The following is a 27,162-nucleotide window of genomic DNA, read 5'->3' as shown; positions in this document are numbered from 1 at the left end:
GGCAAAACCAATTTCAAATTCTATTAACAGACTCTGTTATGAATCACCAGTGGGTTTTGTTTCATTCAAGAGCTCTCTATGATGAAAATAATTGAATACTTTTGAACGCTATAGGTGGCAGCAGACTTATCCAGGTAAATTCGCATCGTTAACTTTTCTGAGCACGTGCACATTATAACCAAGAACAATGAACTAACTTAGGTAGGTCTGGTGCCACCCAGCGTACCAACAAACACAACATTAGCCTTTTGAGATAATGGTGGAGACTGAAGACCATGTGAACTTTGTTTACAATAAGTGTGACCTTGTGCATTCTTTAGGTAATCTGGCAGGCAAGATACTGCACTGGTCCTATTGCAAGGAATAGTGACATTACTTTGTTTTGTCATAATTTCCGCATAAATCCAAGAGTGATGAAAGAAAAAGCTGGACAAGTTTTGACATGTGGCCCCTGTAATCATATCAAAAGTTGATAAAATTAGTTAGTGCAATCGCCATAAAATATATGATTTTATATTTTCTTCCATTGTGCAGGCAGTGAACAAATCGTACCTGCAGGAAGTCCAGGCTCTGTGGCTCTTTTGTAAACGTGTGATATCACAGGTCACATCGTCTATAGTAGTTCACTGTTTGGTTTTGGTGTAACTCAAACCTAATAGTGTCATGAACTCAAACCTAATAGTGTCATGGAACTCAAACCTAATAGTGTCATGGTGATGTGTACACCATTATCTCAAGATGGCTTATTGCAATGTGCACCTCTCCTTTCAGTTTGTTGTGGAGTTTATTAATCTCTAAACGGATCTCTGAGAACTCTCGAGATGTGTCGTCTCTTTTTGTCACATGACTTTTTCTTTGAGGCACAGGTCATCCACTTGCAGGTTCCGTCATCACAGGACGGGGAACACGTCATCTGCTGAACTAGAATCAACTCAGTATTGCGATACATCACACAACCTTGGCCTAACAGCGCCCTCTTGAGGTCACCGAAGCATCGCTGGGGCTCCTCCTGACTACCGTAACATCTCACAATCTAAGATATATCAAATAATAAACCACAAGGGAAACTGTTTACGTGATTTGGGTTTGTACAACGACAAATTGCCAAGACAAGATGTGAACCAACGACCTCCGGATTAACGTGCCGACTGAGCAAACCTATGCCCTCAGTTGGAGAATCATGAGAAAGTCATGTTTGCTCTACGAAGAGCCTAAAAAACTCTTCTCTGAACATGTTGAATGTGTTGGAGATAGATTTTAGGGACGATTTATCAGCGACATGAACAAAGTATATACCTTTGGTTTGTGGAACCGCAGTTCAACTGTTTTACTTTCATTCATAGTCTATATAAATGTAAATAACACGGTGTCGCGTTTTTGAGCTATCACCGAAAATCCGGAGTGATCATGTCCGTTTACTCAGATTCAAATTTCGGGACACATGTTTTTGACAAAGGTTGTTATTTGCATTAATACTAAGTTAAACTTCGTCCTATCTCTTCAATATCTCATGAATTAATTTAAACAATAATGGCGCTTGGTTCTATAAGTCCATCTAGCTGAGTCAGGTCCTTTTACATAATAAATATCATATTAGAATTTACTCAAAAGGCTACTCATGCAAAACTCAAACCTTCTGCACTGGATTCCGACTGAGGCATATACTCAATAAACGCAAATCGATTGCTCAACAGTTCGTCACTGATTAATCGATAATAACATCCTATAGTCAAACATATTTATCGTTATACACTCAATAAAGATATGAAAAATTGACCCGGATGTTGAGATTCAATTGGGCCTAACCTTTTTCCGTGTCAGTTTGACCCGGAATTTGTTTCAAAATGACAAAGAAATGGTTCAAACTGACATAGAATCTAAGGCAAAGTCACATACATAAAGACTTACCTGGCATCGGTTACTATTAGCGTAGGCTCCCGTCAAGCCATGTCTCTGTTGCTCAGAGAGTCTACGTCTAAGTTGGTACCACGAACATCCTAACATGAAGTTGAGTTGATTCTCCACAAAGACATGTTTGCCAAAATGAAGTAAACTCGCGCATGGACCAACGCCCGTAGGAACGTTCTTCAAGTGGACGAATCCTTCAAAAAACAAAAAAAACAGGCAACCATAAATGAAAGGGTAAGCACGGTAACTTGAGAATTATAGTGTGAAATTGTGTTTTCAAAAAGTGACCCGTGCGAAAGGGCCTCACGTCGTTATGTCTGTGCGATTTTGTGTCATTTACGTCATTACAAGTGTTCATGTTATGACAAGGGCCCGTGCTAATTTTCGGTACCCGCCGAATGTAGCCCAAAAGACAAAACAATGAGGGAAAACAAAGGAACTCCATAAGGGAAAGGACAAAAGAAAGAACAAAAGAACGCTACACAAAAATAGTATAAAATGTATTTGGAGAAGCACTGTTTTGGCTGTGCGCCTTTGTGCGCATGCTTGTTTGAATATGGCTGAATAAAGAGGCAAATACTTTAAATGAATTTGTCATAATTTTTTCAGTGGGGCTTCTATCATTGTATGTTGTTTTAAGAAGAAGCAGCCACATTCCAGTACATTGTTTATGCACTTTTGGGCATGCCTACATTTCCCTAAAGCTAAACCTGGTAAGTCTGCTGCCAACTTGCGTCCTAAAAAGTTCCTCATTCATTCTAGACTGGTGTCAGCTGCAATTATGTCCGCCATGCAATACTGTCCGCTCCGGACACGATTGCATATGCAATCGTGTCCGGGGCTACGACATGCACTTAGCTTGTAAAAAAAAATGGCGAACCTGTTCCGTAGACCAAGGGCGTTTAATTTACTGCAAGGACGGTTTTGCGCGGGGGCGGACACAACTGCAAATGCAAATGTGTCCGGGCGGACACAATTGCATTATGCAGCAGCGTCCGGGCGGACACGATTGCATATGCAAAACCGTCCGGCGGACATTATTGCATACGCAATAATGTCCTCCGGATAGTACTGCACAGAGGACATAATTGCATACGACACCGGTCAACTGTTCAGTACCCGCAGAGATACACCTCAAAGTGTGATGTCTTTTACATGAACAAATTCTTACCTGTAAACACATACGATTTCCGTAGAGCAATGACTAAACGAGATGTATTTTCACTAGTAACCAGCACCACAGTGTTCCCTTGCTTTACCAAACGCCTCCCCTTGTAGACTAGCTTGACTTTAACGACCAGCACGGTGACATTGGTTGGTATCAATGCGGCAGGTGATTGCGAGGCCGATATGAACACGTGCCGTTCTTGAAGTGATAAGCAAGACTTCGTTATCCTTAACACTTTACCAGCCAAAACTATTTGGGGGGAAAACAGTCCCATGATTTGTTGTTGGTTTTAATTTAGCAATGGGTTCGATTCATTTTTAGTGAGGCCGAATTTAAAGGGAATGTAATCGTTCGATTGTAAAACTTTTATAAATGTAGATAATTATACAACAAAACTAACACGTGGAATAATTATTTATTCCAATTAACAGCGAACGCTTTTACATACAATTTGGAGAGGTTTATAGTCCACGCAGTAAGAATAATTCGTAGTTGGAAACCCAATCTGGGAAACGGTTCTGACAGAAAACTTTCTCAAATAAAATGTTGGTGATAAAAGCCAATGTCGTTTTCATTGACCACTAAACTTGGAAGTAAAATGGTGCTAAAAGTGCTTTAAACAAGTTAGTTGGTTTTGCAATTAATGTTAGGAGTGCTTGAAACGTAGTACACATCTTCCCTGGATATTTTGCATTATGTAAGATGACAATTTCAGTTTGAATTTGAATATTGCTTTCTTTGGCTATTTATACTACATATTTACCCAATCATCATTATTAATTAAGTTTGTATTTTGTTTTTTAAAAACTCGAATGAAACCAAAGATAGGCCTATTTTGTGTTCAATGGGCTCATGTGAATCAGTATAACATGATATAGCTTCACTATTTACAACCAATGCTACAATAAGCCTACTTACCAAAATCCGCCTCACAAAACAATTCTTGGGGATGCTTACGAACAAACAAATCTGTTTCTCCATTTGTGAAATAACTACAGTTGGTTTGCTTGATGTATAAACAGCTACAAACGATCACAGTAAACCACAGTAGAAGCATTGTTGAGGCTGTGCAGGATTTTCTGGGTATTTTATATACCATTTCTGCGTGGTAATCAACCCGTCTTTACGTTCTCATTCATTTGTTGAAAATGAAAAAATGAAGATGAAATCGGTGTTTTTATAAGCAATGTGGGGTTGCAGTTATCGCAATACGATAAGCCCTTCCGCTTGCTGATATGAATTGAGGGTTAGGGTGTTGGTCGAATAGTAATGATTGGGCCAATTCAGGGCTATACATAACAGTATAATTGATACAGCAAGCTCAGCTTCTTATCTGGTTTCGTCCTCTATTTCTATTGCCCTGTGACCAAAAACACCAACAACACCAACAACACCAACAACACCAACAACACCAACAACACCAACAATATCCTAGCCTTTAATTAAGGCTCCGCCGCTCGCGCTGGTCTTTTTTTTTGCGTGCTTGATATTTTAGGGTCGTGCTTGACATCAGGGGTGCTGGTGTCAGATGCAATACTGTCCGCTCCGGACACTTTTGCATATGCAATCGTGTCCGGGGCTATGCAAAAAACCGTCCGGCGGACATGTACATGACTGTACATGTATGTGCGTGCTTAAACGAGCATGCATGCACTGAACCTACGTATAATTATGCATCATGAATATTCACGTATTTTATTATTGCAGCGAATACCCAACGGCCGAACATTTCCCATGTCATTCATGACATGCACTTAGCTTGTAAAAAAATTGCAAACGTTTTCCGTCAACCAAGGGCGGTTAAATTTTCTGCAAGAACGGTTTTGCACGGGGGCGGACACAACTGCATATGCAAATGTGTCCGGGTGGACACAATTGCATTATGCAGCAGTTTCCGGGTATCGCATCCGGGCGGACACGATTGCATATGCAAAACCGTCAGGCGAACATTATTGCATATGCAATCACGTCCTCCGAAAAGTATCACATAGAGGACATAATTGCATGCGACACCGGCCGCGTGCGCCTTGACCAAAGGCTAATATTATCCAAGGAGTGGTCGGCACTAAGACATTATATCGAGATATTGTGGACACAGCACTATGACACTTTGCTGAACGATCATTATAACCATGGAGGTAGCTACCTCCATGTTATAACCAAAAGGTGCCTCCTAAGTTTCCGGAAACTCTAAATCTGTTCGCCTTGTCATTGTATACAGACCTGAAAGAGATTCAAACGGCCAACATGTGACTTTCTCAAGTTTTCTAAGGGAGTTTGAGAATTTGATTTTGGAATATCTGCTTCATCCATCGGAAATCATCATCACAGGCGACTTTAACATTCATGTTGATGACATCCACAACACCAATGCAAACCAGTTTAAGCATCTACTTCAGGCTTTTGGTCTTACCCAGCATATCAAGGAGCCGACTCATCGTCTCGGTCATTGCCTAGACCTTGTCATAACTCGTGAAATCTCCCCACCAATTGTCTCAAACTTTGCTATTCTACCTGGATTATCAGACCATTATGCAGTCATGTGTAACTTGAGTCTGTGCAAGCCCAAAGTCCCAACCGTTACTATAAAGAGCCGACAATGGAAACATGTGAATCCTACCGAAGTGTTCCGTGACATAGGCTCCCATTTAGCAAATCTAGAAGTTGATCACGACTGCTTGGATTCCTATGTCAGCCAATATGAGAGTACAGTCAGTGACATCTTGGATAAATACGCACCTTGGAAAACGAGATCAGTCAAGGTCCGAACTGAAGTCTCCTGGTTCAATGATGATATTCGTACAGCGAGAAAGATCTGTCGTCAACTGGAGCGGAAGTGGCGGAAAAATGGCAAATTGGCGATTCAACGACAAGAATATCGCAACCAATGTAAAGAAGTTAGGAATTTGATCAACCAGGCAAAGATCATCCATTATTCATCTCAAGTACAAGAATCTTCAGGAGATCAAAAGAAGCTTTTCAAGATAATTGGTAAGTTGTTGCTCAAACCCAAAACCCCTGTCCTTCCATCCACTTACAATGACCAGGACTTAGCAAATGAGTTCCAGAAGTTCTTTGTCACCAAGATTTCAGACATCCGCTCATCATTTTCATCAGTCCCTTACAACGTGTCGCAGACATTGCCACAACTTCAACCAGAGTGTAGACTATCTGTGTTTGAGCCTGCGACTGTTGCTGAGATTCAAAGGGTTATTATGAAATCTCCTTCAAAATCCTGTGAGCTGGATCCAGTGTCAACATCCATGATAAAGCAAAACATCGATATTTTTGTACCCTACATCACTAAGCTTGTAAACGAATCCCTCAGTTACGGTTGTTTCCCCGATAGCCTCAAAGTTTCCTACATCAGGCCGCTCATCAAGAAACCAAACCTGGACAAGGAGATATTCAAAAACTACAGACCGGTTGCAAACTTAAAATATCTTGGAAAAGTCATCGAACGAGTAGTTTCATCACGTATTTCTGATCACATTCATACTTTCAACCTGTCCGACGTGTTTCAGTCAGCATACAAGCCTTTCCATGGGACCGAGGCTGCACTAGTCCGTGTGAGCAACGATATTCTCTCTGCAATGGACAATGGTAACCTTACAGCACTAGTCCTGCTAGACTTGAGTGCTGCTTTTGACACTGTCGATCACAACATCCTTCTCTCTCGGCTCCAGAATCACCTTGGCATAGAGGACACAGCCCTAGCATGGTGCAAATCGTATCTCTACAATAGAACTCAGCATGTATGTATTGGCACCGCGATATCCGACCCTGTTGTTTTGAACTACTCTGTGCCACAGGGGTCGGTACTCGGCCCGCAGTGGTTTACGCTATACACTTTACCGATTCGTGACATCATCCTGAAATTTAATCTGAATTACCATGTGTACGCAGACGACACTCAACTATACATCACGTTTAAATCTTCTCAAGAAAATGCCAATGCATCTATTGCAAGACTTGAGAAATGCATCCAAGAGATTCGACGTTGGACACAACAAAACTTTCTGAAGTTAAATGATGATAAGACAGAGTTCCTTCTATTTGGGTCACGTCAACAGTTAACTAAGGTTTCAGTGCCATACATCTCCATCGGTGATGCTCGGATAGCTCCCTCGCTGAAAGCTCGGAACTTAGGGGTTATTTTTGATTCATCAATGACACTTCAGCCACACATCAACAACATTGTTCGTTTATCATCATATCACATCAGGAATATAGGTAAGATTCGCAAGTACTTGGACAAAAGTGCCACTGAAAAGGTCATTCACGCATTTGTTACTTCTCGTCTTGACAACGGCAATGCTCTTCTCTACAGTCTTCCTAACAACCAGATTTCCAGACTTCAACGGCTCCAAAATACTGCTGCCCGCATTGTGACACTGTCTAGAAAATCGTGTTCTATCACCCCCATTCTGAAACAACTACACTGGCTCCCTATCTCTCAACGAATCATCTTCAAGCTGATGCTCATTGTCCACAAAGCTCTTAATGGCAAGGCTCCCCACTATATTTCTGAACTGCTTCAAGTTTACACTCCATCAAGGAATCTTCGATCAAGTTCTATGCTTCTCCTCATTGAACCCAAGTCTCGACACTCATGGGGTGACAGGTCTTTTTCTTCAGCCGCGCCACGCATCTGGAACTCTCTACCACTTAATCTTCGATCTTGTCTTTGTACTGCAAAATTCAAGTCTCTTCTCAAAACTTATCTTATGTCACAGGTTTTCAATGACTAATTTTGTTGTGTCTGTTTTTCTTTGTGTTGTGTTTTTGTTTTTGTTTTGTTTTTGGTTTTACTGCGCCTTGAACACCCAGCAGGGTGGATATGTGCGCATTACAAGTCTTATTATTATTATTATTATTATCCTATATTGTGGACACAGCACTATGACACTTTGCTGAACGATCATTATAACCATGGAGGTAGCTACCTCCATGTTATAACCAAAAGGTGCCTCCTATATTGTGGACACAGCACTACGACACTTTGCTGAACGATCATTATAACCATGGAGGTAGCTACCTCCATGTTATAACCAAAAGGTGCCTCCTATATTGTGGACACAGCACTATGACACTTTGCTGAACGATCATTAAAACCATGGAGGTAGCTACCTCCATGTTATAACCAAAAGGTGGCTCCTATATTGTGGACACAGCACTGTGACACTTTGCTGAACGATCATCATAACCAAAAGGTGCCTCCTATAATCATGTTGCTATTACTGTTTTTGCCGCAAGAAATGTCGTAGACCTAAAATAAGTTTTCGTAAAACATGAGAGGTGCCCCGCACAAAATAGTTACAATGAAGCTCTCAAGGTCTGAAGTCCTGTATTGTCTATTAAAACAGTGTATTGCTGCTACTGAACAAAAGAATTCCATTGTTGAAGTCCCCTTTGTTTTATGTCGATCAATTCTTGGGATCAAATGCGACGGGAATAACTGATTGTAAAAGTTTGCACAACTAGGCTACAAGCATTGCTCCGCCGGCCAATCGGCGCGAAATGGCCTATTTGGAACTTGTTTTGCAAAAATGGCGGTAAATTGAGATTGCGTAGGCTACGTAGCGACTGTCAAAAGTACATGGGGTGTTATTTCTGGTAGAACCGTGTAACGTCAGTAGTTGATTAATTTGCGAAACCTCAATTAAATTTGCCTTGTCAAATACTCAAATGAGAGTGGTGTGACGTCGAACATCTGAGTAGGCCTAATACGTATTTTTCTCACACTGGTTCCTTTTGGGGCAAAACTATCTCCACAACCGACGGTCGGTTTTGGTTGGATTTATTTTTGGAGGGGACGGTTTCGGGAGGGAGTATTTTTATCAGAAATCCCTCTTTTCTTGTGATGACACTAGGCCATTTTGCATCCAATAAACCGAAGCAACCTCATATAATTATAAACAAAAACGTGGTCAGGAAGTTTTGTTGTAGGCCTAGCTAGCCAACTATATTTTGACTTTTCACCCAGGAAATACAATAAGGCCTAGTATGCCTATTGCCTATGGTTGTTAAGTTCTGTTTTGAGTTTTTCATTTGTTAACTTTATTTACATTTTAATTTAGTTATTTTTTTATTATCTTCAAGTATTCCAAAGACGTGGCTCTGCTGCACTTGCGGCTCAGTCAGTAGGGCGCCCCCTATAGTTTGGCCTTGATGATCGACTTGTTGACATTAGACATGACTTGCTCTGCCGTGAGGTGTGTGTGTGTATTAAAAGTCTAGCCTATTTATTATTCAGCAAAGTCCATAAATAGGTAAAGGTTATAAACGCCAATGCACAATTAAATAATTATGTGTATTGCTGATTCCAGGACCGAGATTCAAGATGAGCCATGTCAGCCACCACAACTTGAATTCGATGTGCTAGATTAGACTAGCTAGTTCCACCGTATACTAACTAACACAGTAGGCCTACCCTCCTTCGAGGCCTCCCTAACCACTAACTCTAGCTAGGCATAGGCGATCCTAATTCTACCTTCATGACGCAAGGAAGCAATCTTCACTAGTGCAGGTAAATACAATAATATAACGACAAGATTCACCCTAAGCTTCATCCAGAGACAGAGTGTAATCACACATTACATTACATTACATTATAATAGATCAAAAAAAGTAATTTCTCATGTTTTTGTTATAAATGCTGCACGTACGCGGTACGTAGGGCACTGGACACTATACTTTTTTTTGGCCTACTTGGTAGTTACTTGGTAGTAACAAGCAATGGAGAGCTAAACATGTAATAATTCGTTTATTATATCCCCATCCCCATCCTGCTTATTAATTTGTTTTTCTAGGTGTGCAAATTAAAGCAACTTAAATTCAAAAATACTTGGTTGCCCCACCCCTAAAAATAGTTTGTTGTAGGCTTTTTAGTCGCAATAAAAACAATTGATAGACCCAAATACTTAGGCGCTGCTACTCCTTTTTTTTTTGGTTGAAATGTGTCATATAAGTTTCCAGAAAAAAAAAAAAAAAAAAAAAAAAAAAAAATACAAACCTACAATGAGTAAAAACATTAACATTTGATAAGAAATGTCTATCTATTTTTTCAGAAACCATGAAGATTCTTGTGTCATGTAGGCTTCTCCGGACTGGAGTCATGTTTGCAGTTATCACAGTTGTTACCTACGTGTTTCTTAGTCTGTGTGCTAACATATCGACCGTTAAACGCAGCCATCCAACTGGGTAAGCTCATAGCAGTATCCAAGTTCTGTCAACTTTGATTTTTTGTGTTATGTTGCCAGTCATAGGTGAAGGTTTTTCCATCAAAGTCATGGTGATTTGAAAGGCCTGGAGCAGCATTGTGTTTGTTCACTAACACCCAATAGGCTATCTAGTCCTGATACTTGAAGGAGGCAACGAAGGGCAAGGCAATTGCCACAATACCCCCTTGTCATTGCCTTGGTGCCCTTGAATTGCCCCAGTCGAAATTTACAATTTCCTTATTGGATGCACTTGCTTTACCATGGAGAAAATGCCTTGGTGCCCTTAGTCTTGAAATCAAGTTGGTAATTGTTAAGCGCGGTGTAGCTACGAGGGCGGTACACTCATCCTCGATCCCAGTATGTATGAAGTGAGTCACGCGCTACATGTACCTAGGACCATTGCATGAATGAATCGTACTGTGACTGTTGCATGAACGGCAGAATGAGTTTATGTAACAAATAGGCAGCGCCTAACGACTTGTCATCAAGTCTATGGTGCCCTTTGCCCTTTCAAAAACGAAACATACAGGCCTGGATTTTGTGTAACATACCGTAACAATCACCCCCAGTTCATTGTACAGGTGTCAGTGTTTTTATCAAATATTATTATCGGATTTAGATTCCCGGCCGGGGAAAGTACTTTCATTTCCATTTCCCATGGTAATTCTTTTCCTATATCAATTACCATTCATTTCCTCCAGAGAGATGTTTCTTATCAGTGACATTTCTAAAGATATGTTCACACGAGTAGCTGACTTTGAAGCTGATTTAACTGCTGCGAGGCAATGAGAAAGCAAAACTTTGCTGCTTTAAAACACTGCTACTTCACAGCTTAGACAAATGCTAGCAGCCAAAAAATGCTAACTGCCTCCTGATCTAAGCAATGGAATTTGATTCTTGAAGCCAGGGGGAAAGGAGTTTAGCAGTGTCTTTTCTCTCTCTTGTGATCGTAACTGACCTCAGCAGTAAACATGATTTCAGCTCAATCTTATTAATGAGGTTGTGTATTTTTTCTCCTGATCAAATTGCAAGCATACATTTTTCTCCTCAGTTGCTGCCGAAATTATCATAGTTTTACCATTAAGATATTGATCATTGATTGCAAGCCATGCTGGAGAAAAGGGAATGGTGACATCGTACATATGGGAACAAAATTGTGTATTATTCAAGGGGAGTTGGTCAAGAATTAATCTACGTTTACTGTCCCGATGATAGAATGATATGAGCCTAGGAAGGAAGGATGGTCCCTGGGAGTTGATGGATTTCCAGATGATCAGGATGATTTTTGATTTTGATTCATTGTTGGATGGGGAGCCAGTGCAGTTCATTGAGAGTGGTCATAGAAGGGGCCCTTTGTAACAGCAGTCACAGCGTGCAGCCCATAATGTCCCATTGATGGATTGCAATATGCGTCATCGGCTGCCAGATTTGATGAATTGTGCACGCGTGAAGAGCTACCATTGGCTGAGAGTCAATGGGCAGCGCGAAACACTCATGCACTTTTCCCTTGTGAATACATCAAAGATGGCAGTCGATGACGCGTATTGCAACTCATCAATTGACAAGAGCAGACCAAAACCTTGGCCCAGTTTAAAAGTAAATTTATTGCCAAGTCCTTATCTCATAACAGAGAGCCCCCCTCCCTGCGGTGACTATTTTATCAGCCAAGATATCAGTGAGATACTAGCTGCTCATCTTTGTGTAATTTGATTCCAGTTACTTCAAAATATCAGTTTCTCTCTGGATAAGATAAGAAATGTGGGTTCAGTGCCAACTTATCTGGGGAGTGTAAAGCCCTTCACACTGCACACTGTACAGTGTGTGTATCTTTTATCCCTGTGGAACACAGCCCATGGAAGGCCCCAGGTCTTTCTTACCCAATGGTTACCCCTGCACTTTTCCACACTGTGGTTCCGGTTGCACGTTTCAAGAATACCCCTGTGGATTACCGCTTGCCCCTACTCCAGAGCAGGGGTGATATTTTACCCTGGGGTACTTATGCCAATTTGCCAGGGCAGACTTAGGCTTATATAGTGGACACTATTTACTCAAAATGATGATTAGCATAAAACCTTACTTGGTAACGAGTAATGGGGAGAGGTTGATGATATAAAACATTGTGAGAAACGGCTCCCTCCGAAGTGACGTAGTTTTCGAGAAAAAAGTAATTTTCCACAAATTTGATTTCGAGACCTCAGATTTAGAATAGAGGTATCGAAATCAAGCATCGGAAAGCACACAACTTCGTGTGACAAGGGTGTTTTTTCTTTCATTATTATCTCGCAACTTCGACGACCAATTAAGCTCAATTTTTCACAGGTTTGTTATTTGTGCATGTTGAGATACGTACACCAAGTGAGAAGACTGGTTTGACAATTACCAATAGTGTCCACTGCCTTTAAGCTGAGATACGTACACCAAGTGAGAAGACTGGTTTGACAATTACCAATAGTGTCCACTGCCTTTAAGCTGAGATACGTACACCAAGTGAGAAGACTGGTTTGACAATTACCAATAGTGTCCACTACCTTTAAGCTGAGATACGTACACCAAGTGAGAAGACTGGTTTGACAATTACCAATAGTGTCCACTGCCTTTAAGCTGAGATACGTACACCAAGTGAGAAGACTGGTTTGACAATTACCAATAGTGTCCACTGCCTTTAAGCTGAGATACGTACACCAAGTGAGAAGACTGGTTTGACAATTACCAATAGTGTCCACTACCTTTAAGCTGAGATACGTACACCAAGTGAGAAGACTGGTTTGACAATTACCAATAGTGTCCACTACCTTTAAGCTGAGATACGTACACCAAGTGAGAAGACTGGTTTGACAATTACCAATAGTGTCCACTACCTTTAAGCTGAGAAACGTACACCAAGTGAGAAGACTGGTTTGACAATTACCAATAGTGTCCACTACCTTTAAGCTGAGATACGTACACCAAGTGAGAAGACTGGTTTGACAATTACCAATAGTGTCCACTACCTTTAAGCTGAGATACGTACACCAAGTGAGAAGACTGGTTTGACAATTACCAATAGTGTCCACTATCTTTAAGCTGAGATACGTACACCAAGTGAGAAGACTGGTTTGACAATTACCAATAGTGTCCACTACCTTTAAGCTGAGATACGTACACCAAGTGAGAAGACTGGTTTGACAATTACCAATAGTGTCCACTACCTTTAAGCTGAGATACGTACACCAAGTGAGAAGACTGGTTTGACAATTACCAATAGTGTCCACTACCTTTAAGCTGAGATACGTACACCAAGTGAGAAGACTGGTTTGACAATTACCAATAGTGTCCACTACCTTTAAGCTGAGATACGTACACCAAGTGAGAAGACTGGTTTGACAATTACCAATAGTGTCCACTACCTTTAAGCTGAGATACGTACACCAAGTGAGAAGACTGGTTTGACAATTACCAATAGTGTCCACTACCTTTAAGCTGAGATACGTACACCAAGTGAGAAGACTGGTTTGACAATTACCAATAGTGTCCACTACCTTTAAGCTGAGATACGTACACCAAGTGAGAAGACTGGTTTGACAATTACCAATAGTGTCCACTACCTTTAAGCTGAGATACGTACACCAAGTGAGAAGACTGGTTTGACAATTACCAATAGTGTCCACTACCTTTAAGCTGAGATACGTACACCAAGTGAGAAGACTGGTTTGACAATTACCAATAGTGTCCACTACCTTTAAGCTGAGATACGTACACCAAGTGAGAAGACTGGTTTGACAATTACCAATAGTGTCCACTACCTTTAAGCTGAGATACGTACACCAAGTGAGAAGACTGGTTTGACAATTACCAATAGTGTCCACTACCTTTAAGCTGAGATACGTACACCAAGTGAGAAGACTGGTTTGACAATTACCAATAGTGTCCACTACCTTTAAGCTGAGATACGTACACCAAGTGAGAAGACTGGTTTGACAATTACCAATAGTGTCCACTGCCTTTAAGCTGAGATACGTACACCAAGTGAGAAGACTGGTTTGACAATTACCAATAGTGTCCACTGCCTTTAAGCTGAGATACGTACACCAAGTGAGAAGACTGGTTTGACAATTACCAATAGTGTCCACTACCTTTAAGCTGAGATACGTACACCAAGTGAGAAGACTGGTTTGACAATTACCAATAGTGTCCACTGCCTTTAAGCTGAGATACGTACACCAAGTGAGAAGACTGGTTTGACAATTACCAATAGTGTCCACTACCTTTAAGCTGAGATACGTACACCAAGTGAGAAGACTGGTTTGACAATTACCAATAGTGTCCACTGCCTTTAAGCTGAGATACGTACACCAAGTGAGAAGACTGGTTTGACAATTACCAATAGTGTCCACTACCTTTAAGCTGAGATACGTACACCAAGTGAGAAGACTGGTTTGACAATTACCAATAGTGTCCACTGCCTTTAAGCTGAGATACGTACACCAAGTGAGAAGACTGGTTTGACAATTACCAATAGTGTCCACTGCCTTTAAGCTGAGATACGTACACCAAGTGAGAAGACTGGTTTGACAATTACCAATAGTGTCCACTGCCTTTAAGCTGAGATACGTACACCAAGTGAGAAGACTGGTTTGACAATTACCAATAGTGTCCACTACCTTTAAGCTGAGATACGTACACCAAGTGAGAAGACTGGTTTGACAATTACCAATAGTGTCCACTGCCTTTAAGCTGAGATACGTACACCAAGTGAGAAGACTGGTTTGACAATTACCAATAGTGTCCACTACCTTTAAGCTGAGATACGTACACCAAGTGAGAAGACTGGTTTGACAATTACCAATAGTGTCCACTGCCTTTAAGCTGAGATACGTACACCAAGTGAGAAGACTGGTTTGACAATTACCAATAGTGTCCACTACCTTTAAGCTGAGATACGTACACCAAGTGAGAAGACTGGTTTGACAATTACCAATAGTGTCCACTACCTTTAAGCTGAGATACGTACACCAAGTGAGAAGACTGGTTTGACAATTACCAATAGTGTCCACTACCTTTAAGCTGAGATACGTACACCAAGTGAGAAGACTGGTTTGACAATTACCAATAGTGTCCACTACCTTTAAGCTGAGATACGTACACCAAGTGAGAAGACTGGTTTGACAATTACCAATAGTGTCCACTACCTTTAAGCTGAGATACGTACACCAAGTGAGAAGACTGGTTTGACAATTACCAATAGTGTCCACTGCCTTTAAGCTGAGATACGTACACCAAGTGAGAAGACTGGTTTGACAATTACCAATAGTGTCCACTACCTTTAAGCTGAGATACGTACACCAAGTGAGAAGACTGGTTTGACAATTACCAATAGTGTCCACTACCTTTAAGCTGAGATTTGTACACCAAGTGAGAAGACTGGTTTGACAATTACCAATAGTGTCCACTACCTTTAAGCGATCATAGGATGAAAAAGCCGGCCCTAAAGTGGTCTCACAACTGAATTGCTTTGATATCAAATCACTCTTAATTCGGTAGCATTTTTGAAGTCATAGGCTAATCAGTCATTTAAAATGCATTTAAAGCTGGAACCCTTTAAATCATAAAAAAAAAATGGTAATCAATAATGGGCGACTGCACCCACAGTTTTTCTCTCACTCGAAATAAATAGCCACAGCTGTGCACAGCTGCCAACTCCGCCAAAGGGAAATTTTGGAGTGGGTGGTGAATGTGAGTTGTTATTGCAGCATACCTGTTATTGCAGAATGAAAATCAATATTGGTTAATGACTATTTTGAAAATTTCAACATCTGGTTATAAAATGTAGATGTAAAAGAGAAGGCCCAGTGCTTGTGATAACTTTGCTGGCCATGTGTCTAGGTTTTATGTGTTATTTCATAGAGTCGTCTGGGTTGTTGTTGCTTGAGAAAGTAATTATTAATTTGTACAACTCATCTGTTTGTTTAGGATTTTCTTGCTTCAACATCATTGTGGGCATACATGTATATATATAATACTCATATTTTTTTGTTAGTGTGTTCCTGTGCTCAAGTGCAATATATCTTCTACCTGGATGTTTTCTTATTTGTTATTTTTTTCTTCCGGTTTTGAGGTGAACAAAAACAAAATTCGACCAGAATGAGATTTGAACTTGTGACCGCCTGATTAACCAAGTTAAGGTTGTAACAGCAAAAAAACAGAAAAGGAATCTTTAATGTAAAGAGACTCTCCACCAGCGAACGTTTCATGGGGCAAAAAGGATTTTTTCTGTCATTTGAAAATTTTACAACTTCATGTTTAGACCCCTTGCATAGAATGTCACAGATGTTACAGAATGGAAATATGCAGCGCATGCATGCCACGCACAACTCTCTGCTAATGATAGGAGTCCTTTGACCTCAATGAGGGCACTGTTTGAGTCTATTGTCAGCACTTAAACAACAATGTGCACACAGAGCCTGCATTAAAAAAATTTAAACAGAGCATTTAAGGCACTGGACTAGTAATTACTGAAAATAATTGTTAGCATAAAAACTTACTTGGTACCAACCAATGGAGAGCTGTTGGTACAGTATAAAACATTGTGAGAGACGGCTTCCTCTGAAGTAACATAGTTTTTGAGGAAGAGGCAATTTCTCACTATTAATATTTAACGACTTCCGGCGTAAAGCGTTTTATTGGGCATCTGAAAGCACACAACTTTGTGCAACAAGGGTGGTCTTATTTCCATTATTCTCTTGCAACTTTGATGACCAATTGAGTCAAAATGTTCACAGGTTTGGTATTTTATGTTGGGATGTACACCACAGTGAGAATGCGCATGGTCTTTGACAATTACCAAAGGTGTTTAATGCCATCAGATATTTTTTTCTAATATTTGTCTTCTTCTTTTTATTCAGACCATCCGAGCAAAGCCAACAGTTGGACCCCAGTCTCAAACAAAGTAGTCTCCCGCTCTCTTCATCCATCCCCCAAAATGACTACTCGTCCGAGAATGAACTTGTCCATTTGAAACGTAACGACCCAGAGTTCAGCTTCAGGAAAAACAGTCTGTTTCAGCCATCAGTGAGTTCTCCTTCGTTTTAGGCTCTTGTGATTTTACATGGCCTCCATGGTCAGTGTGCTTCTTTATGTGCAATATTTTTATGTGCTTGTGTGCATTTTGATTTCCTAAATACCTCTCTGTTTTTATTTAAAGGCAGTGGACACTATTGGCAATTGTCAAAGACTAGCCTTCACAGTTGGTGTATCTCAACTTGCATAAAATAACAAACCTGTGAAAATTTGAGCTCAATTGGTCATCGAAGTTGCGAGATAACAACGAAAGAAAAAACACCCTTGTCACACGAAGTTGTGTACGTTCAGATGGTTGATTTCGAGACCTCAAGTTCTAAATCTAAGGTCTCGAAATCAAATTCGTGGAAAATTACTTCTTTCTCGAAAACTATGGCACTTCTAACGACGCTGTTTTGTAATTCAGCCAGTGAGCAGTCTTTTAAAGCCATTGGACCCTTTCGGTAAACAGTATTGTCCAAGGCCCACACTTCGTGTATCACAACTACTATATCAAATAACAAACCTGTGAAAATTTGGGCTTAATCGGTCATCGGAGTCGGGAGAAAATAACGGGAAAACCCACCCTTGTATCCGCGCGTTTCGCCGTGTCATGACATGTGTTTAAAATAAATCCGTAATTCTCGTTAACGAGAATTGATATTGTTTTACTTTTTTCTCAAAAAGTAAAGCATTTCATGGAATAATATTTCAAGAGAAGTATTTCACCACTACCTTCTGTAAACTCTGTAAGTTATTTGTAAATCTGTGATTTTTTTTCTGTACCGAAAGGGTCCAATGGCTTTAATAAGCCATAATAATATAAAAGGCACTGGACACTATTGATAAAAAACTCAAATAATTTTGGTCTAAATCCTTTCTTAGATTTCTGAGGGTTAGTGTCCTTTTCGCATATGCTGTAGCCAGAGATGTGGTTGATACCAACTTGGTACCCTCTGTCACATCGCTAAATGTGGATGGATTTGTGTGTCAATACTTTATCTGAATTCTACACTCAACTGTACATTTGTTACGAATCTACATTCGGTAGATTTGTTATTAACTAAAGTGAATTGTTCAACTGGAAAATGTCTTTTCAAATTGAAAGATAATATGATGCGTATCAAACCGCAACGGGAACATATTTAAAACAAAAATTGTAAAAAAAAATCACTTTAGTAACAGAAATATTGTAAACCTTTATCGCCGTCTTTTCTTTTACAGAAATGCCCAACATCCATTCAGAAGAAATTGCTGAATATTTCTTGGACGTCCGAGAAGTACCATCCAGAGATTAAGCAGCTGCTTACCAGCTCCAACATCAGCGTGCAAGAATACCAGAGACTTTCAAAGTATTGGATGCCATTTGGATTTAAGTATCATGTCGACTTCACATATGAAGGTACTTTTAGTGGGGGAATGTCGTCGTGATAGACATGGTACTAAAAATAATAATAGTAATAATGTTCTTATATCACACCCCTAGGGGCGTATCAAAGCGCTCAGTATTTTGTCCTGCAAGGTATGTGGAGCTCCATTTTGAAGTATGAGACCTATTCCTTTAATTGCATCATTTTATGGTTTACAAGGTGTTGGGCACAATATGCTGCGGATCAAACAAGGAACACCGGTACAAACCCCCTTCTCTTTTTCAATAAGTACACTGGGTTCTTTTATGTGCATTACACAACATACAGGACCAACGGCTTTATAAGTCCCATCCTATGGATGAAAAGTGTCAGAGAGTAGGACTGTGTCAGACTGTGTACTATGTGGGTGCATTAAACACATGATATCTTAGAACTTATAAGAAATGTTAAATTTGCGTTGGGGATAAAGAATATTACCATTTGTTTTTACCCATATACGGATGTGTGTTACAACTATATACTCGGTTGGGATTCGAACCCACGACCCTTGCAATTCTAGAGCAGTGTCTAACCAACTAGACTACCGAGATTGCCCGGTAGCTAGAGGCAGTTCAGATCCTATGTTTTGGCAGCGATTACCGCATTGATATAATAACATATTTTTACCCTTAACACCGATGGCTTTCCTGAGTTTTGTGAACAAAAATTCACAAGCAAATCACTCGGGTGGGATTCAAACCCATGACCTTTGCAAGGTCTTGTGTCGTTTTTTATGCATTTTAATGTTTCCTGCTTTTTATCGTTAAATTTTAACTACCTTTTTATTGTATTACCTGCCAAATTGTACATTTAAACCACAATTCAGGTTTTTTTTTTACTGCTAGTGTCTTTACTAAATATTGATGAAATGAATAAACCATGTTAATGAAAATAATAATATCCGTAGTGCATTAATCACTCAATATCACGCTTAGGGGGTCGAAAATATTTTCTAAGATCAGAAGAAATTAAAACCGACTATTAAATTGAATTGTTGTTATCAACTCATTTCGTTCAGAAACACAAACCCATCCTTTTCATTGATAAACCGTTTGTGCTTTGATTCAGAGCTTCTGAAGGTTCTTAGACTGTTCCCAAGAGAGGAGTCCATCTTTGACTTCTCTCAATCTGAGACCAGACCTCAGTGTATCTCCTGTGCCGTCGTCGGTAATGGAGGAATTCTTAATGGATCCAAGATGGGCAAAGAAATTGACGGTCACGATATGGTGTTTAGGTAAGTGCAAAAAAGAAATCCCCAACAGTCATGCAGGCCAACTAAGTGGGGACTCTTTATCAACCATTAGATTAGAACTAAGTAAATACAGACAACAATACAAAAACAACAGTAGATCTAAGACATGAAAGTATGTAGGCCCCTATAGATGATAAGTTTATAGGATTTGAGGCATAGCCTTGAGATCAATTCAAGAACTGACTCCGCGATAGTGCAGATCCTATTAGCTTAAGTAGTAGTCCCAGCCAATTTTCTATACCTTCCGCCCGGGTTATAGTTAAAAAGCAGGACAGTTCTTTTCAGAACTGAGAAGTCTCCCAAACACCCAATAAATCTACTCCGCGGTAGTAGAATTAAGCAAGACAGTTCTCTTAGAACAAACTGCCTGGCAAGTAGATTCACACACCGTGTTACTGCAAACCAGTTATATATTGATGATACTATCATGAGCAATACTTTTTAGTTCAATTGCATTTGTCCTGTTTAAGGGTTATGGGACTCGTTTACGCATTCGAACGCCTTCTGGGTGGGCTGTAACTCGTGTAACACACTTGTTACACTCATGTTAGGCTGGTGTTTAGTACAGTTGAATGAACTTATTTGATTGGAAATGCGTGTTTTAAAACTCATCGCTGGCTGTTTTGCATCCCAGTTATGGTGGATAGCATCTGCCAAAGGAAATTTGATTTGACTCTGCAGGTCTTATGCGTGTTTGGCCAAATAAAAATGCATGACTAACTTTCCTTCAGGTAACAAAGGCCCTTGGAAGGACAAAATGTTTGTTTTAAAGACACTGGACACTACTGGTAATTATCAAAGACCAGTCTCCTCACTTGGTGTACCTCAACATATGCACAAAACAACAAACCTGTGAAAATATGAGCTCAATCAGATAATAATGAAAGAAAAAACACCCTTGTCACACGAAGTTGTGTTCTTTCAGATGCTTGATTTCGAGACCTCAAATTCTAAATCTGAGGTCTCCAAATTAAATTTGTGGAAAATTGCGTCTTTCTCGCAAACTACGTTACTTCAGAGGGAGCCGTTTCTCACAATGTTTTATACTATCAACCTCTCCCCATTACCCATTACCAAGAAAGGTTTTATGCTAATAATTATTTTGAGTAATTACCAATAGTGTCCACTGCCTTTTAAAGGAACACGTTGCCTTGGATCGGACGAGTTGGTTTATAAAAAGTGTTTGTAACCGTTTTTTTTTTTATACAATGCATATGGTTGGAAAGATGTTTTAAAAGTAGAATACAATGATCTACACAAGTTTGCCTCGAAATTGCGTGGTTTTCCTGTTACTGTGCGAACTAACACGGTCAGCCATTTATGGGAGTCAAAAATTTGACTCCCATAATTGACTCCCATAAATGGCCGACCGTGTTAGTCGACGAGGTAAAAGGAAAACCGTGCAATTTCGAGGCAAGCTATTGTAGATCATTGTATTCTACTTTTACAACATCTTTCTATCCATATGCATTTTACAACAAACGATTACAAATGCTTCTCAAAGACCAACTCGACCGATCCAAGGCAACGTGTTCCTTTAATGTTTGAGAACCAAAAATCAATTGTGAAGTATGGGACTTTCACTTTCAGTTATGGAAATCAATATTTACGATGTGACGTTTTGTGTTGATTTTTTTTTTTAAGGGTGAACAATTGCATCAGACGTGGCTATGAAGTGGATGTTGGGAATCGGACCACCCACCTTGTGTTGATGGATCGATCACTCGGGCAGACTAACATTAAAGATGTACCCAGAGATAAGGTACAGGAATTATGATGGATTCGAACCTCTCACATTCAAAAACTGAATCTACGTTGTAACAGCTGAACTCCTTGCCTGGTGCATATTTCCCTCCATCCTACAATCTAGACTGTTTTAAGAGGAATGTCAATTCATTCCTTCGGCTTCCCTGAGTTTTTTTTCCACTAGAAATCAATTTCTTTGTGTAGCCCTACACCAAGAGTGACTTTTAGCCTCGTTTGCCTCAGATAAAAAAAAAGAGGCCGAATTGGGAATGGCACAGCTCATTTGGGGTTCGATACGTGGCATGGTGTACCCCCCCCCACCATCATTTTGTCTTCATTGTTTGTTTATTTGTTTGTTTATTTGTTTGTTTGTTCAGGTGTTTGTTTGTTTGTTTGTCTAGATGATCTTCCTATCAAGGGAGCTGGGCAAAACTCCCATGTGGGGATACACCAACTGGCCACAGCCAATCTCTCTCAACAAACATAGGTCTAACGTCTATGATTATGAATTGCACAAATATACCAACAGCCTTGTGATTGCAAGTCATGCAGCCTCACCACTGGACAGCAGTGACCATTGTGTTCTTAAAATCTCGAGGATTCTTTGGAGGGGGAGGTATAAGGGGAAAGAGTGTGCTATAAAGTATGGGAATATTTGGGGAGAGGACACACACCCACTGCCACATTTTGGGCTAGGTATAATGATGAGGGAAGAGAAGTTTTCAGAGCGCAGCATCAAGGCTTTTGGAACTCCCTTTATGAAACTGTGAAACTGTGAAACTTTCAGCTCACTTGGCACATCCAAGCATCTTGTACCAAAATCGCCCAGATGGCCGCAATATTTGACCAACTTTTGCTCAATGGAATCATAGCGTATGATGGTGATGATTAAATACAGAAATGAATGGTCTCTAAATAAAGAAGCATTTTGTTAACCCTATTTTCTATATTATGCTGTCATTGCTTGTGGCGGATACGGTGTTTTTAAAAGTTCCCATTATCATTATTGTAATGCGATAAATGTGAAGGTATTTCCTTTGTGGCGATTGCTTGATGCTATCCGGACCTAGTTGCCTGTAACTTACTTCAAGAAACATAACCTTTACATTTACGTTGTTCTTTTGTTATCTCACCTACAGGGAATCAAGTATATACTACTACCATGTCGTAAGAACGACTTTGAATACATCGTAAACGAGGTGGCTGGCACAAGTCGCAGGCGGAAGTTACGCGCCGATGCGAACGATGTCAGGATTCTTCATCCCGATTTCATTCGATATGTTCACAAAATGTAAGTTGAAAGTAAACAAGTTGGTTTCAGGTTAACTTTGACATGAAGACACTGACTACCAATCTATTATATGGTATATGTGGCGTGTCATGGCCTAGCGGTTAAGAGCATCGGACTCAAGCTCTAGCATTCACCAGAGTGTGGGGTCCAGTGTTGTAACACCTTTGTCCTAAAACTGCGATGCTTCGCCTTTGGTCCCATGTGTTGTGTAGCGCACGTAAAAGAACCTAGTGCAGGTATTGTAAAGAGAAGGGTTTCAACCCGATGTTCCTGGTCTGATCGTCAGCAAATTGTGCCACAGCACCTTGTAAAACATTACATGGTGCTATACAAGGATTATTAGGTCTCATAATTCAAACGTAGTCCCACATCTTGCAGGAAATACGGTAGGTTACCGCGCCAGGAGCGTCACTGAGTGACGGAAATGCACGCTGTATAAGAAGCCACTGTTATTATTATTATTATTATATCACAAATGAAATGTGTGTCTTTTAGTGATTGAGTGAGTCAAATTGATTCAGTTATAGGGGGTCAAAGACAAATTGACTAAAGCAGAATTTTGATATGTGCGACCTCCAGATTAACGTGCTGCCGCTCTCCCAACTAAGCTATCTATCCAGCCCTAATGTTGGTGGGTTATTTTGTCAAAATCCTGAGTGAATACTTCTACAGGAAAACACAACCTGAGGAACGTTACTCAGATTCAAATTGTTGGACATCTTTTTACATAAACCATAAAAATGTTTCTCAAAATGCTTTATACTATCGAAAGCTGCTGTATAGGCTTCTAACAACAAGTGATTTTCAAATCGCATACTCCTTTCAAACTGGTTCAACATCTGACCCATGGCTGCCTCTCAGAAATAGATTCCTAAACAATTGTTAAAAATTAGTAGATGGAGAACAGTTTATTTTGGTTTTACCCATATACATCGATGAATGTTAGCACTGTATATATGTACTCAGTACTTTCTCAAGCTCTTCGAACATGTTGAAAAAGAATTACCGGCATATTACTAAGGTGGGATTTGAACCCATGACCCCTGCATTTCTAGGGCATTGTCTCACCAATTGTTAGAACTGTTTCTTTCTCTGTTTTTTATTATTATTTTTTTTCCCCATTACTTTCAGATGGGAAAATACCAAAGCTTTCCGACCGACGACGGGCGGAATGATGTTTTTCACTGCTCTCCATGCTGGCTGTGACAGTATCAGTGTCTATGGTATGGGCTTCACGGGCCACTTCACAGAGCACTACTACGATCGTGCCTTTATCAGATACAAGAGTTTCAAAGCGAGTCATGACTTCGGGAAAGAGATTGAAATACTTCAGAGTTTGAATAGGGATGGAGTTATTCTATGGTACAAACGAGATGTACCAGAGTTCCAGTGAGAACATGACATTTTTATTTTGGTTACTCCACGTAGACAATGAAATATTATAGACTTTGAAAACGGCAATCTCAAGTATTAATCTAATTCTGGATTCCCTCTGGTAATACTGAACAATGTTTGAATCCTGCCCTGGTCAGTCGCAACACTCGTATCCTTGAGGAAGGCACTTCATCATAATAGCTTTTCTCCACCCAGGAATACAAATGGGTACAGGCAAGAGCTGGGGAGTCACATGCGATGGACTGGCATCCGTCCAACGGGGAATATAGATATTCTCAGAGATTGGGATATGGGCTGTGAACTGGTCATGACACTTGTGTCCTTGACTATGCACTATGCATAATTGCTTCTCTTTGCCCAGGAGTACAAATGGGTAACATGGTACCTGTTCTGACCGTTCTGACCACCACAGCATCCCTGGGTTGTATACTCCCCAGGGAGCTGAGAAAGATTACAGGAATGTTATTGGCCCAGTGAACAGGTCACTAAGTGCACGAAGATGTACTGTAAAATACGCTATTCAAAATCTACTTATTTTTATTATTATTACGACTCACCAGTACTGTGCCTTCTACATGTGTTCATCACTTCAGTGCAACTAGATCATAATATAACAACCATTATTTTTTCTCTTGCAAAAAGGTGGTATTTTTGTACGAAACCCTTGGATAAGCCATTTGGAGGTATAGTGGAGTCATTACCAAAGGACACTATTTAGGTTTGGGTACATTGTTTGTATTGACCCCTTGCATGCACTTCACACGCGGCAACTGTGCCACACTCATCATATTATGTGTAAACGCTGTGACGCCTAAAATGCGCACTTCACTGAATAATGCACAGAGTGACATTTCACACCAATATGGCGGAACTAAGATTATTCTGATGATGATGACGTCAGGTGAATTGGGTCAACCAAACAAACGGTGCACACATATGGTGTTCGCCATATCTCAAAATGGCTACTTGAGTAAAACATGACCTAATTGCATGTTGCAAATTGCTGTTGTTGGGGGTTTTCCAAAAAATTACTTTTGGACTAAACTCAACTGAGTTGCAAACTTGTTGTACTGACAAGACAATTTAAACAATGTGCCAAATAAACAACTCTCTGGGATATCTTTACATTTTGTACTCTTAATATTGTACTAAAAATTCTCTTGTCGTCCACCATTTTTTCTTCTTCTAATCTTGCTCATGGCCATGAATAATTAAAACACAGCTTTTTGTAGCTTAATTAGTGATAACTAATGAGAGTTTAATGTTGTAGTGTGTCTTTACGGATTAGTGAGTGAGTTCTACAAACTAAGATGTACTTAAATGAATGAGATCAACACGCAGATGTGTGTGTTTCTACAGTGCTAAAACAATTCCAGATAATTTTCTACATAATTACAGACACAAATTAATTGAATGTTAACAAAACTATGTGCAATGACAATAATTTATTTCATTATTGTAATAAGTAGAGATTTGAAACTTTGCATGGTGGGAGTATAACCAGATGAAGTTTGCGGTAGCACCATTTGTAAATATCTCTTTTGAGTAGTGTTGGTTCTGAGAAGAACAAGTGGTTGATGACTCAACGTTTCGATCAGTATTCCAGATGATCAGATGGCAATCAGAGAATACTGATCGCAAATGTTGAGTCGTTAACCACTAGTTACTTCTCGCAGTCACCAATACTGGAAAGAGATTTACACATCTTAAACTATTTCTGTGACGTACTGTCACTCTATTGTTGAGTGAAGATTATTTTTACGAATCAACACTTGAATGTAGATTCATTACAAACTAAAGTAAATAGTTCATCTTAAAAATAATGTCTTTCCAAACTGAAAGATAGCATGAAGTGCAACAAAACAAAGCTGAAAATATATTATCTTTCAATTTACAAAAACATTTTCCAGTTTTAGAGAATCACTTTAGTGACACAATTTAATGTTAGCTGAGCAAACTGACATTGTACTTGATAATGTTGCAAGCACTACAGTATGCCTATAGATTTTCTAAAGTAATTATAAAATGTCACCAACCGTCGTTTGAAAAAGAATACGAAATTTGGTAGACTGACATAGTGTTGTTTTTGAGAAATCCAATTGAAAGCGAGGCTCGTAACTTCGATGACCGATTGAGCTCAAATTTTCACACATTATGCATATGTTGAGATACACCAACTGTGAAGGCTAGACTTTGACAATTACCAATAGTGTCCACTGCCTTTAAGTGTAGATTCGTGAATATATGTATTGCCTTCGGCTCGTACATTATATTCCTGAATCTACACTTTCTCGTCCATTCTCCTAATAACATAATGCTACTGCAAACCTCACCTGATTAATGTATTTTTTTTAATTAATTTATAATTTCCTAGAGCTCAGTGTATTTATGAATTTCCACCTTGTTTTTGTTGTTCTCATAATGTGACTGTAAACTTGATTATCGGTAAAGTGAGAATATTTATTCAGATGCAGCAATATTTACATAAATGATTATGAGTGACAACTTGTTTTGCTAGAATTTAGCCCACCTATTTAAATTAGCGAGTGGGCGATGAGTTATGCAGTTTGATAGAAAACATATTTATTTGAGTAAACTAAATTCAGACTGTGAACTTGATTGTCAGTAATTTGGGTAAATTATGTTCAACTGCAGCAATATTTACATAAATGATTTCTCAATAATGACAAATATTTTTTTAAGAATATGGCCCACCTACTAAAAAGAGTTTGCAG

General features: G+C 39.7%; 2 protein-coding genes across 3 annotated transcripts; one reads left to right on the top strand and one right to left on the bottom strand.

Moving 5' to 3' along the window:
• Positions 1-787: 787 nt before the first annotated feature.
• Positions 788-4,133, bottom strand: LOC117303287. Its single transcript, XM_033787452.1, has 4 exons — positions 3,995-4,133; positions 3,080-3,325; positions 1,909-2,102; positions 788-1,033 (listed from the first exon to the last, which is right to left on the bottom strand). Exons 1-4 carry the CDS (start codon positions 4,131-4,133, stop codon positions 788-790), a joined length of 825 nt encoding a protein of 274 aa, XP_033643343.1.
• Positions 4,134-9,299: 5,166 nt separating this feature from the next.
• LOC117307266 (alpha-N-acetylgalactosaminide alpha-2,6-sialyltransferase 1-like) lies at positions 9,300-25,941 on the top strand. 2 transcript variants are annotated; one of them, XM_033791975.1, is made up of 8 exons: positions 9,300-9,348; positions 10,147-10,279; positions 17,181-17,346; positions 18,559-18,736; positions 19,812-19,977; positions 21,640-21,757; positions 22,881-23,032; positions 24,164-25,941. In XM_033791975.1, the coding sequence occupies exons 2-8, from the start codon at positions 10,152-10,154 to the stop codon at positions 24,423-24,425; spliced, it is 1,170 nt and encodes a 389-aa protein (XP_033647866.1). In that variant the 5' UTR covers positions 9,300-9,348; positions 10,147-10,151; the 3' UTR covers positions 24,426-25,941. The 2 variants fall into 2 exon arrangements, with proteins under 2 accessions (XP_033647866.1, XP_033647865.1); XM_033791974.1 differs by having other exon boundaries at positions 9,304-9,605.
• The last annotated feature ends 1,221 nt before the right edge of the window (positions 25,942-27,162 follow it).

Source organism: Asterias rubens, chromosome 2 (assembly GCF_902459465.1).
Source record: "Asterias rubens chromosome 2, eAstRub1.3, whole genome shotgun sequence".
Classification (NCBI taxonomy): Eukaryota; Metazoa; Echinodermata; class Asteroidea; order Forcipulatida; family Asteriidae; genus Asterias; species Asterias rubens.
This window is presented reverse-complemented; position numbering and strand designations above follow the sequence as displayed.